The 13,973-nt window shown below is 46.0% G+C and overlaps 1 protein-coding gene across 1 annotated transcript in view; it reads right to left on the bottom strand.

Moving 5' to 3' along the window:
- The window catches only part of BARD1 (BRCA1 associated RING domain 1), a 40,762-nt gene extending 32,114 nt beyond the window's left edge, over positions 1-8,648 (bottom strand). The window contains exons 1-3 of the mRNA XM_042035422.1: positions 8,442-8,648; positions 8,278-8,334; positions 4,758-4,903 (exon numbers count right to left, since the gene is read on the bottom strand). Coding sequence (XP_041891356.1) covers positions 4,758-4,903; positions 8,278-8,334; positions 8,442-8,596 — 358 coding nt within the window. The 5' untranslated portion in view covers positions 8,597-8,648. The remainder of the gene's footprint in view (positions 1-4,757; positions 4,904-8,277; positions 8,335-8,441) is intronic.
- Between the last annotated feature and the right edge of the window lie 5,325 nt (positions 8,649-13,973).

The following is a 13,973-nucleotide window of genomic DNA, read 5'->3' as shown; positions in this document are numbered from 1 at the left end:
GCAGAAGTAATTTGTACAATTTTACGATGGCCAGAATTCTTTTTGATGTGTATAGCACAGCAAGACTTTCAAGTCCAAGTGACAAATTCAATCAAAGGCACTGTCCTTCAGAAGTATGATCTGAAGCAGCATAACACAATGAAGCATTTACACTGGATGTACCACTTCTGGCAGCAGGAAAGCCTGCGAAAAATCCACCACGAGGCTTCCTGAACTGATCTGTTTATAATTGGTTGCTCAGCAGGGACTTACTAGTCAGGTTATTAAAACACTGCTGAAAGTGTAACAACGTGCCAAATAAATACTTTCCCAGGATTATTTTTCCTCACCTGCAACGACTTGAGGTGTAAGAGAGAGCATGTTGCACGTTTTAGAACACGGAGGCACTCGTGGACATGATTAAAAGATCCCCGTATCCTGACAAGGAGACCCACCCCATCCAGAGGCCAGTCCTGCACACCCAGGGCATCTCCACAGCCTGCTGGGGAGGAAACTGCATTTTTATTAATTTTCTGGTTTTTCTTAGACTCTGCTACCCCTTCCTCCATTTCTGAAGTGTACAAGGCAGGGAGCAAAAGTAATCTGGACAAACGGCCAATCCACCTTTCCTGAAAATCGAATCTTTTGATGGACCGAGAGCTGTGAGAGGGAGAAAGAAAGAGGGGAGACCCAGTGCCAAGAAGCTGAAAGGAAGTTCTTATGGTTTAATATGTAAATGTTAATTCATATAAAGAGGCTATTATCTGGTGGCTAAGTTCATTCTGTTAAAGTACCTTCAGAGAAAATTGCTGACAATAAAATCAATCCCAATGAATTCTCTGCTGTCTCCAAGTTTCAAGCCAGAGCTCAGATCTCAACAGGATTGAAAAAAAACCACTATTATGATTTTGATTTAATTATCTTTTTAATACATAAGTATCCTCCCAAAAATTTTTAGAGATGTATTTAGACAAGGTGAATCAGTAGAGCATGCCTTACTAATCCTAGATTTTAAAAATCTGCAATGGCATAAAGAGCATCCACAATAACAGTAATAGAATCAGCCTATAATAAATGCAGTAAATTTAGTCTCCATTACCTATTAAATGTAACATTAAGATACACAATATAGTAACTGAATTATTTCTAAATTAGAGTTATTTGCACATAATAAGCCCAAGTTTCTCGATGCTGACATTTAATAGAGTTGGATTTCTTAAGTGTCAAAAGGGTTGAAAGTACACAAAAACACTAGGAGATAGTCAGTGCCTTGCAACTAGAGCTCCCTCTCCAAATTCTGCTGTAGTGCAATAGCAGGCTAGTGCAGGGGGGAAAAAAGGAGCAATTAGGAAATGTGGTTTAGCTATCATTAATCTGCATCAAAGGAATATAATGATGCACATTGTGTGCCTTTCAAATTATTCTCTATTACGGGTTTCAGAACAGAAGTTGAGAATCTCTTTGACAAACTAGTCCCTTATTAAAAATCAAAGGGAAGCGCTTTGGTACCATCTGTGCAACATTAGTGCCTTCGCTGAAGAATGATTATTTTGCAAGTTAAGTATTCAACACCGAGGGGGAAAGGGAGAAATTCCAGCTATTCAAAACCTCACCTTTAGATATTACGAAAAATGTCATAGCATCCACGAAATGCTGTGTTATCTGTTAAAACAGGAGTGCAACATCTTTTTGTCCAGTAAATGTGAAACAAAGTCATGATACTATAAAGGCTGATTGAAAGTTGATCTCTCTGACTGTCCACCAGCATCAGCACGAGCTTAGGAAGCTTTGACCAACACCTGCAAGGTGTAGCCCTGCATGAGAAGGGAGGAAGACTTTCTGTTTGATGTGTTAAGAGTGAAGCAGATTTCTACAAAGAATAAGGTAAAATTGACCGTAAATGGTTGGTGATGGTTCTGAAAATTTACAGCAATCTCTTCTTTTTAAAGAACATTACACAGGAAAGTCTGCCTAAGTATTTAGAACTTCCTTCAAAATGATCACTGTAAATCAACATCTCTCGTGTTTTATATACACTATGCCCATGATTCAACAAGCTCTCACTAATTACCCACCTGTGAACCCCATCATCAGTTCTCAAGATGTCTTGGACTGCAACATTAGAGCTAAAGAGTTTGAGCTGCAGACATCCCCATCTGTGGTGCCTTCCAGCCAGCTTCCCATTACCCTTCGGAAGGTGCAACACCGGGCAGGAAATGGTCAGGCAGCTCTCCTCACCTTGCCATGGACTAAGGATATAAAATCTCTAACAAGTGAATTAATTTGGAGGCTCAGCATTTCCTACCTATAGCTTGAATTTTCCACCTATAATTTGCATTTTCTAGCCAGTTTCAGGTTTGTTGTCTGTCAATTCATCTTCAGTCACCCCAGGAGTGTCATTTGCTGTGTTTCCCTCTAATTTAAAAGGGAAGTAGTAGCTATTTTGTGCAGTCTTTCCTGAATTATTTGCTGCTGCTTCTTACAATGCACATGCTGTTTGGCAAAAGCTATTCTTATCCCAATGGAATACAAAGTGAGATCCCTCTCACGTCTACTGTGGAACCTCAGGGTACAGAGATTTTGTATTTGAAATAGTCAGTGTGAGCTTAACCCTATCCTTTTCAGTCGCAGCAGTTCTCTGGGGTTTTTTAAAAGAAAAACACACAACTTGCTGCATGCACTAGCTCTGTCAGAGACTAAAACAATGAGTAGTAGGATGCACTTAGAAATTTCAGCGTCAACAAGGATCTCAAACAGAAGACTTAAGAGAAGCCACAACTGTCTCAAAACAAGGCATACACAGCAAATATGCAAAAGGGACATAAAACAAATATATGGAAATATTCTTTTTTTCAACTGCTTCTCTTCCTTTCCTGCACTGAAAGATTGATTTTTCGGTCTATTTCCTTTACTTGAACATAAAGTATTATTTCTGACCTTCTAACACAAAAGAGAAGAAAATATTGTTGACAGAAGTACAGTGCTGTAGGAATATGAAAGAAAGTCCTTAACAAGAGAAAAGAACCCGCGATTCTCCAAACTCAAACATATTTCACTTTGGATACGTTAAGTTCAAGGCAGAACTTAACGTATCCAGACATCCATGGGAGGTGACGGATTTGCCAGAGATGAGGGACAAAACAACCTGAAGAAATTGCTCTCAAAATCTCTAAAACTACAAAATGCTGTGATTTTCAACCATACTTTTTTTTTTTCCTTTTCAACACATTGAAGTTGTTCTTAGAGGTGTGCTCATTTACTTACGAATTCAAGCCATTCCTGAGAGTGAACTGTTACCAGCTCAGGACGTTTTTCTCCTAACCTCAGTATCAAACATCCAAAAGGCCACTGTACTAATCCTTAGCACACTGCAAAGATTACAAGTGACAGAAAGGCACCTCCTGAATCATTCAATATACAACACTCTTGTAAACTTCTATTCTGTGTCTGCTTTTAAGTCAGAACAAGGGATGATAAAAAGAACCTCATTTAGTTCTGCAGCCTAGCCACACCATGAAGACTTTATTTTAGGAGAACTATGGGATTAAATGTATTATTCAATTTTCAGCACAGTTAAACATCAGACCAATTTTTTTAAGAATTAATCCATCTCTAAGAGTTCTCCAAAACATCTAAACAGTATCAATAATGCTCCCATGTTGTATTTTAAATGCTTTATTTATAGCATTACAAATAGTTCCTCTCAGAATGATTCTCTTCCAAGTGTGCTTTTAAAAGCCTTCATCACTTAAAATCTTTCCCTGAAATCCTATTTAAGCCATCGTCTGTTTTCTATGCTCCAGAAGATTTAATCACCATAAGATTTTATATCTATATAAAATGTATTCCTTTACATTTGGACACAGGCTTCCAGCCTCCTCACTTAAAATGCATTTTGGTGTCAATAAAGAACTATTCCATAAGTGAATGAAGGTGCCGATGGGATTAGACATAGAAAAAGAATCTTTAATTTAGACAAACATATTAGGAATCAACAATGAAGGAAAAGTTACCTATTCTGTATCTGACAACTAAATGAATGTTTTCTAAAACTTGGTGTTACATAAATGCTCCTCTCTGAGCTTGCAGAAGAAACACACAATCACCTACGCTTATTTCACTACAGTTTTTCCTACTTTGACAAACAGCCTAAAATTCGACAGAGATGAATTCCCAAAGTACGTTCTCTGCAATCTTCTAGCACAGTCAGCAATGACAAAGCTTCACTGCAGTAGACTAGCTGATTGTTAGGGACCAGAAAATAAATGAATTACGACTTGCTTCCTTCCCTTTTTAGGCAAGGACCATAGATAATTTTTCCCACGTGCAAAAACCCTAAACTGAAAATTACTGGGACAGCAGGCACGACTCAGTGCACAGAAACCCAAGAGGCAGGAGAAGAGCTGCATTAATTCTTTAATAGGGCCCCCCTAACACAATGCAGAACATTACACACTGGGGCTCCCATAGGATATGACAACCTGTGCCCCTGGTTTGTGCCACGTGACTTGGCAATCTCTCCCACTTTCATCTAATTTTGGAAGACGGATTCTAATGAATTATGGACTAACCCGCTCATGCGGATTTCTTAGTAAAACAGACTCAAAGAACGAGCAATCCATACAGACAGTTCTCTTCAAATCAAATTTTCCAAACATGATTTGGAACAGCCTCTCGGAATTTTAAGCAGGGCTGCACTGCTCATTCCCTGTAAAGCCTGGGAGATGGAATGGAGCAGCCTGGACTCTGCAGCCACCAGGGATCCAGGTGAGCCTCACCTGAGGCGTCGGCGCCCAGGAGCTGCCGCAGCTTGCTGCAGAGCTGGATCATGTTATCCAGCTGCCGGTTGATCTGTGCGTCCTGCACCCAGGCTGGCACGTGGCACACGGGGCACTCGGTGCCAACACAGTCACCCACACAGGATCTGAAAGGCAAATGGAAAATCATTATCCCGTGTAAGTTATCTACTGTAGCCGCCCATCAACCGTTTCCCAGCCAAGCGCTCAGCGAGAATCTCTTATTTTAGCACTGACAATCCGCTGTTGTAAAGCCCACACAAGTTAGTCACAAATGCAGGACAGGACATATCTATCATGGCAAGTGACAAGCCGAACATAATTAAGCAACCCACTTCCAGAGCCTCATCAGGACACCGTCATGAAAAACAGGGTGCCTTGTGACTTCCACTCATAAGCCAATCCAAATTTTCAAAAGCTCCACTGCTGTTTGTCTCCAAGTAACAATTAGGCTCAAACAGTTAAAACTACACATTCCTATACATCTGCTATTCTGCAGCCTTCCATTTTTAAACAAGTGCCAGAAAGCCAACCCATAGTAAACCACCATTTCCACTTTCTCCTAGTTAAAATTTGCTTGATGCTGTGAAGAAGTTTCACCTGTGTGAACACGTCTCTCTATGAAGTCCCACGAGGATCTCTAGGTGCTCAGAGTATTTTATCACTGCTGTCTTTCAGAGCATTTATGTCAGATGATCATGGTGGGATGGGTGGGGAAACAGATTTACTCAGTAATACTACTGTCCCCATATCAGCCTGAAAGCTTTTATTCTTTTGATTAGGCCAGTGAGAAGACCTTATGATTTGCCACCTGAACTGCAACATTCAAGGGCCATTGTTATGTCTTGTCTCCAATCTATCCTATTAAATACAGGTTATAGTTTCACATAGCCAAGAGTGAATTAATTTCCAAAGTCTCACTACTCATGTAAAAATTGCTGCCTAGGTGTGTTTTGTGCTTTAAACAGGCAAAGGCCCTCGTGGCTGAGGCACTGCTGTGTTTGGGAGACTGAAGCACAGCTCTTGGCTCCAACATATTCTAGATATTGACAAATCACTTGGAGCAAAGGGAAGGGCCAACCAGGTCTCCTCTAGGGAAGCTGGCCTCAGGTTTCCCACCCCTGTAAATGGCACTGCAAAGGAAATGCAGAATGGCTTTTATACCACAACATGTCTTAATTACATGTAGCTGTTGGGGTTTTGTAGTCAACTGATAATGACTGCAGGTAACCTAGCACAGCTACTCCAATAAAACTGCAGAAACTGATCTTGATAAATATCCCTGTCCATAACAAAACCATGGCGAGGGAGAACCAGTTGTTTCATGTGTGACCTGAGTTCTGCAGTTCATTAGTTTCACACATTTCACTTCATATTTCAGAAGCCAGCTCCGGCCATTTGCCCCAACCCTCCCTGGGCGTGTTAATAAACGTCTGTCTTCAGCAGGGGACCAGAATCACTCCACATCAGAGTACTGCAGACTGGCTCCGTGCCCTACCTAATTTGCTTCTAAACAAATTAATCTGAATTTCCTTAGGTTTATTTTAAAAAATAGCCACTGCCCAAGACTCAGTCATCAAAGGACAGATGAAGTGCTGCTAAAAGGTCAGGCATACAAAGAAGAAAAGATCAAGCACAAACAATAACTCAGATAATAGCAAATAAACTCATTTTTCTGGAGCAAGAAATAGCTGCTAATGAGTGCTCATAACTACTGTTAGCTATTCTTTCCAGCCTCATCAATACAAACTGCATTGTCTTCTTGATGTGTGGAAAATTTTTCTTAAAAACCCCACAAAACTTCAACAAACTGGGTGTTTGAAACCTGCCACCCAGAATACACCAGGGGTTATCCAAAATAAAACCACAAGGCCTTAGATGCCCAACACCCAAACAATTACATTTATTAAGCCACATGTTCATACTTATAAATAACTTGTACAAGCTCCTGGGAGATATTTAACTAAGTAATCTGCAGACAGGTCATATAAATGAAACAAAGAATTTTAAAAATTCCTTTAGACAGCAGAACCATAGAGTGGTTCAGCTTGGAAGGGGGACCTTAAAGCCCATCTCATTCCACCTTCTGCCATGGGCAGGGACACCTTCCACTACCCCAGGTTGCTCCAAGCCCTGTCCAACCTGGCCTTGGACACTTCCAGGGATGGGGCAGCCATTTCTCTGGGCAACCTGTGCCAGGGCCTCATACCCTCTCACAGGGAAGAATTTCTTTCTAATATCCAATGTAAACCTTCTCTCTTTCAATTTGAAGCCATTCCCCCTTGTCTCATCCCTACGTGCCCATGTAAAAGGTCCCTCTTCAAGAATCTTCTACAGCAATTAATAGCCACAGCTAGGAAAGAACACACATGTCTGGAGAGAAATAAATCATTTGTGCATCTTTAAATACATCCATACTAGGGGAAGAGATGCTGAGGGCATCTGTGCCATAATCAGTTACTCCTTAATAAAAAGCAAAGAAATATTCTGCTTGTATTTTACCCTTCAGGCCTTCACCACTGTAAACTCCTATGAGATAAGTGCAGCTGAAGACAGGGAGGGGATACACATCCATGAGGGAGGAGGGGAGGGTTTTCCTCAACTTTCATTGACACACTGACTTGTAGATTAACAGGAAGCAAAGCTGAGTATCTATGCTGGTTTACAAGCAGAGGTTAGAAAGCATCCCTCCTCTCCACCCTAACAAAGGTGGGATTTTATCAGACTGTTTACACCTGTGCTGTGCAGAGAAACTGTTTAAAACACAGAGCGGACCTTTTAACTCCCCCTGTTTGCATGTGCATGCCGTGAAGAGCAGTGACACACAGGGCAGCCACAAGCTTCCACCACCTCACCCAAATGCGATTCTGGGGCACAAACATTTCAGCCTCTGCCTGTATTGACGATGCAGTGAGTTGTCCTACGACAGGCAACGTGACCACCACCCCCTCTGAAATGCCCTGTTGGCCGAATGTTTCTAATTTAAGTCAGTTTTTTGAAGCACTCAGATTATTTGACCACCTCTAAGCAGAGGTAATCCTGCCTATCCCAACGTGTTTGGATGCGCATGAAAACAGGAACAGATGCAGATCTGAAGGAGCAAAGTCTTGGTAGAAGGCCAAACCAACAAGCACCACCCAACCCTCTGGGGCAGAGGAAAAGCCCCTTGGAAACAGGAAACACCTTTGCAAGCTGCTCTTTTTTCTTCATGTGAGGAGAAAGGAGTTGAGGATGATGAGAACTGCAAGTTGTTCTGGAATTCTACTCCACTACAAGCCGACAATTCCCTCCATCAGACTGAGGGTTCCCTTCACACCTGGCCAGCATCCTGACGCCTAAATCAGCATTCCGGGAGGAGACCCACAGGGGAACAGCAGCTCCCGCTTTCCTCTCCTCCTCAGTCCCCCGGAGAGCCAGAAGGCACCACCGGTGCCCACTTTCCCGTCCTTTCTCCACAGCACGGCGGCGAGGGGGGCGGCGGCGGGCGAGCCCCGGTACTTACAGGCAGAAGACGTGCTCGCACTGCCCCAGGGACACGGGCTCCCGCAGGACGCCAGCGCTGTGGGCAGAGGAAGGAGAAACGCGGCACTTTTAACACGCGCGGCCACACGGCAGGAGGCGTGGGGGAAAACGGCGGGGGGAAGGGGGAAGGAGGACATCCATTACCAGCGGGAGCAGCTCAGCGCCCTCTCCAGCCGCCCCAGCGCGGCGCGGGTGTGGGACCAGGGGTGCCCGGGCGGCGCCATGGAGGGGGCGGCGGGGCGTAGGGAGCTGCCCGGGGCCGGCTGGTTGCCCGAGCGTCCGCGCAGCGCCTCCCTCATGGCTTCCCTCAGCAGCTCCTTAGCGCTTCCCGCCGCCGCTCCGAATCCCCCGCCCGCCACCACCGCGCAGGCGCCGGAACCGCGCGCGCGCTCCCCGCCCTCAGCGTTTCCCGCGCTCCGGGAGCGGGGCGGGGCCGCCCGTGAGGGGCGGGCTGGGGAAATGGCGGGCTGGGCGAAATTCGGGGCGGAGATCGCAGAAACACAGGGTCAGTTAGGGTGTGGTAGGAAAAACGGGTGCTAACGTCTTCACGTACGACTCGATGGGTGGGGGTCTTCAGTAATAATGGGAAAAATAGGCTGTTAATGTCTTCAAGAATGACTAAGTCTGAAAAAATGGCTTCAGAGTCTTGAGGAAAAATGGGTCTTTTTGTCTCTAGGAGCATCAAACTGCGCAAGTTTGTTACAGAACCCAGACAGTTTAAACTTCTGAATGTTAGGGTAATAGGAGAAACGGGTCTGCACAAGCCTATTGCAGAACCCAGAGCGTCTGAACTTCCAAACTTTAGGGGCAAATGGCCTACGTGTTCAACGGGGAATATGTAGTAGCCTTTTTGGAAAGGCTGTACCTTCCTCGTACCTCAGCTGACGGGGAAAGGAAAAGGGCAACATATGGCCAGGAGTTTAGGATAAAAGGAGGCTGCGTCCTCTGAAACCCCACGCGGGTATGTGCCAGTGGACTCTCCCCCTTTATTTGAATAAAGTTGCAGGACTCCCTGTCTCCTTCATGCACACTGGCTTTTCACAGTGTGATTTTCCACACAGGTGGAAAAGACCTCTGAGACCATCGAGCTCAACCTGTAACCGATCCCCACTGTGTAAACCAGAGCGGAGCACTGAGTGCCACGTGCAGTCATTCCTTGAACACCCCCAGGGACAGCGACTCCACCATCTCCCTGGGCAGCCCCTCCCAATGTCTAATCACGTGAAGAAATTCTTCTGATGTCCAACCTGAACCTCCCCTGGTGCAGCTTGAAGCCATTTCCTCTTGTCCCTTCCCTTGTTCCCTGGGAGCTGAGCCTGACCCCCCCGGCTGCCCCCTCCTGTCAGGGAGTTGTGCAGAGCCAGAATGTCTCCCCTGAGCCTCCTTTGCTCCAGGCTGAGCGCCCCCAACTCCCTCAGCCATTCCTGGTGCTCCAGACCCTCCCCCAGATCCACTGCCCTTCTTTTGATCTGCTCCAGCCTCTCAATGTCCATGGTGTCCTGAAGTGCCCAGAACCAGACACAAATGCATGAGGTGTGGCCTCACCAGTGCCCAGCATGGGGGAAAAATCACTTCCCTGGTCCTGTGGCCACACTATTCCTGATACAGGCCAGGTGCCATTGGCCTTGCCTACCTGGGCTTATGTTCAGCCACTGCCACTGGCATCCCCAGACCTTTTCCCAGCTTTCCAGCCCCTCTGCCCCAGCCTGGAGCTGCAGGGCACTACTGAGGCCAAAGTGCAGGACCCACTTGGCCTTGTTGAACCTCGTGCTGTTGGTCTCAGCCCATCTTGATACCACAACAGCATCCGAATCGATCACATACCCAAACCTGATGCTCCTACATGCCTCTTTCCAGTGTTTGTGTATCTATAACAAACATGTCTAACACTGCATAAATATCCCCTATGCAAAGAGGGCCTGAGACAGGTGGGTGGACACGGCATCATGGTGCTGAGGGCACCCACCCCTCATGTCTGGCACCCAGCCCAGGCACGGCGCCTGCCCCATGCCAATGCTATTCCACCCTGACTTTAAACATTTCATTTTCTTCCCCCTCTCTTCTGCCCATTCCTCAGCTTCCTCTGACAGAGATACCTAACCAGTCACCATTATTTCGGGTTTCCAGGGTGGATTTTCCCTCAGCCTGTATGTCCTGCAGCACCCCAGGCTTCAGTCCAATCTCCCACTTTTGCAGGCTGATGTTTTTTAGGTGGTACCTCCACAGAGATGCAGCCCCCGCCATCCCTCTATAGCGTAATTACTGGAGCACATAAAGCAGTTATAGCAGGAATTTATCACTTTCAGGTAGAAATACTCCTGGCCAAGTAAAAGATAGAGCAGGAATGCCAGGAGCAATTTATAACAGGCTTACTGACATTTCACGTGGAGAAGCTCCGCCAGTGAATAAGCATCAAGCCATAAATCTCGGACAAAACATGATTAAAGTGAGCAAGTTATTCTTTGAGAGAACTTCATCATAAAACAACATGGCGGTGTGGAGCTGCAAAATTTGGTTGGTGATAGTCATAGGAAACAGACATCAGGGGGGTGTCCCAGCCTTACCGTATCTAGACAGAGGGAGTTCTGCTTAAATGGGTGTTAAATCAGGGCTGGAGGTATTTCTTAATAAGTTATTAATGTCTTCTAAGAGGGTGGTTCTCCAGTTTTCAAGTGTCACACTCCTCTGCTTTCGTAGCTGGTTCCCACCATGGCTCCTGAACGCCAGGGATGGTTTAGATTGGGAATTTTTTTTTCTTTACTTATGGAAGGCTAAATATTTATCTTTTTTACTAATATGAGCCAGAGGTGCAGGGAAGCGAGCTCCACACGGGATGTGGAATTGTGAAATCTCTCAGCTCGCTGGATCTGAGAACATTTGCTGCTGTTGTCTGGGGCAAGCTGACACATCACAAGGTGAAGCAGCATCATGCTCTCTGCATTCATGATAACTCCTAATCCCTGTCCGTGAGAGGGGAATCCATGGAGGGGCTGGAAAGTCAAACAGCAGCCTTTGAAGCTGACACTGTCCTCACAGAACCAGGGCCAGGGCGGGATGGGTGCCGGCCCCCCGATCCTCACACGCCTCATTTCCCCGGCGCAGAGTGGGGCTGTTCGCTGCCATCGACAGCGCAGGAGCTGCATCGGCGCGCCCGGATCCCGCTGTGGAAAGTGTGGCTGTGTCTCTGTAATGGGCTGTTGTTCGCTGGAGCTCAGGGAAGCCCCGCTGCGTTAATAACACGGCGCGGTGTCCCCTCTGCCGACAGCCCGGCACCCCCGGCGGCGCGGATCCGCCAGGGAAGCGGCGCTGGGGAAAGAACAGTAGCCACGGAGGCGAGCGTGGAAGTGCAACAAAAACCCCTTTGTGTTAAAAGCACACCTTGTAAGGGACACGTGGAGGTGTCGGATGCTCGCGGGCAGCAGGCGGGCTCGGATGTGTGTCTGTCAGGGTCTGACTGCAGCGAGCTGCTTCAGGGCACAGCATCCTCCTTGCCTGTCTTGGGGGAGGGAAAGGGGCAGGCACAGGTGCCCTGGGCCTGTGCTGCCCGAGGAGGACCTTGTCCCCAAGCCCTGCAAGCTGGGGGACTGGCATGTCCCACGGTGCCTCTTCCCATCCTGTGTGCATGCACCAGCACACCTGGATGCAGGAGGGGGATGACAGTAAGGGACACACAGCTGGACAAGGCACCCTCACCCCTTTCCTTGGGCTGCAGGGGATGGAGCTGGGGCAGGGACCTGCTCCTCACGTTGCCAGAATCAGGATAAACTCACAAAATAAGCTAAGCCTGCCATTTTTCCCTTAGAAATGAAGAGTTGCCAGGTGCAACCTTAACATCCTACTCCCTCTTACTTGGCTGTTGTGTGCTAATCCTGTGCTCCAAAAACCCAGCTCCCAGCATCTCGCAGTCCACCAGGGATCCTGAAAGATGGCAAAAGGCCTCACTGCTGAGATGAAACTTTAACACAATTTGAAGCACTCAGAGCAAGTTACAAACAACACTTGATCCATAGATCTCTTGAGTCAACCTGGCATTTATGTTCACAAAATATGAGATGCCGATATATACTGTATAGGACAGTAAACCAGATAAGTGCCTCCTCTTCCTTTCCTCCAGCTGAAATATGGTTAGTGTCTCTCTCAATAAATCCACAGATGCTCGCATAGTTTCCATTGTGCTGAGACATTATGTGGGAATTTACAAACATTTACAACTAAGTTAAACTGAGGCAAAGCACTGCCCTGGGCAGCCTGCATCTAACAAATACTTGCGTTCAAGAAAGATGTAAAAGTCACAAATGATTCATTTTCCTTAATTTTATAAAGGTTAAGGAGCTGGCGCTCTTGGAAATCTAAGAAATGTCTTCTTCAGCAGTGAATTACTGCAACCAATTGGACAGTCAGAAGCAAAAAAAGTGATGTGGGGAACAGAGGGAAGCAAGAAATATATCTCTAAATTTGGTTTATGCAGTATTTAAAGTACAAGTAAAGCCATTCCAGGCGGTATAAGGCCCGCACACTTTAAAATAAATTTGTCACATGACAGAGAGCCAGTAAAAGGGTTTCAGCAGTGGTGTGATATAGTGAGGCAGAGGCATTTGGTGCGTGCATGAATCAGCAGCTCCATGCCCCGCTGAGGCAAGGCTCATCCTCACCATGCTGGACTGGAAAAGTGATTTCCAAACAATGCCGAGCTCCGGAGCCAAACCCGTGCTGAAGGATGGCTCGGCTGCCTGGCTGACGAGGAAGGTAAAAAATCCTCGTCGACCTCGTGCTTCGTTTCAAAGAATTGCCCATCTGGTAAAGACTTTTTTATGGAAATACACTGCTACCTGATATTTTATTCATTTAGTGAAGTTCCCCAGCTGTTTCTCAACAAACATACAACTATTACGTGGTTCATTGTGTAACAGGAAGGAGCATGCAGAGGGAAGCAGTTCCATTGAGTTTTGTAAATCAGTTGTTTTCCCAGGGGTTAAAAGAGCCAAAGCTCTGTGAAGAGGGATCCCTCTGCTCTCATCCACCTGAATACAGGGCACATCCTGAAACCACTGCATGCTGCCAGGAAGGGGTGCTCAGCTCGACGTGCTGAGCACCCACAGAAAGCGACAGGATGGATCCTCTTCATCAGAAGACTAAAGAAAAGATTGGAGGAGGTACAGCCTCATCTTTGAATTCCCTCTCTCCCCAAATGTCTGAATCAAAGGCTTTAACTGAGGCTTCATTTGCTCCTCGGGCCACCCCTCTGAAGCCAGTTTTGCTCCACACCCAAAGCCCTGTGAGCTCACCGTGGTCGCAGAAGCATCGTGGGCTGCGGCACTGGTTTGACAGACATGGGGCTGCTGAGATCATTCAGTGCAGTAATTGATTAGGGCTGTTAGACTACCAAGTTTTGAGATTTCAAATACTGAGGGATTTGATCCCCAAAAGGAGATAATAATAATAATAATAATAATAATAATAATAATAATAATAAAGTCTGTTACACTTTCTGACTAAGCAGCACAGTCAGCATTGCATTACATGGCATTAAATTATTCCTCGAGTCTCGACAGCAGGAACATCTGCTGGTGTTAGACATGGCATTTTTAATTAAAGGCAGCAGCAGAGAAGCCTGTGGTTCATTGGTTCTGCTTTCACCGTGAGAATTGCTAAATCCAAAGGGCACTTGTAGAAAAG

This window comes from Corvus kubaryi, unplaced genomic scaffold, assembly GCF_017639235.1.
Source record: "Corvus kubaryi isolate FWS band 111438036 unplaced genomic scaffold, C.kubaryi_AGA036_p1.0 37383, whole genome shotgun sequence".
NCBI classification, from domain to species: Eukaryota; Metazoa; Chordata; class Aves; order Passeriformes; family Corvidae; genus Corvus; species Corvus kubaryi.
Note: the sequence above shows the minus strand (reverse complement) of the source record. Positions and strands in the feature narration are given on the sequence as shown.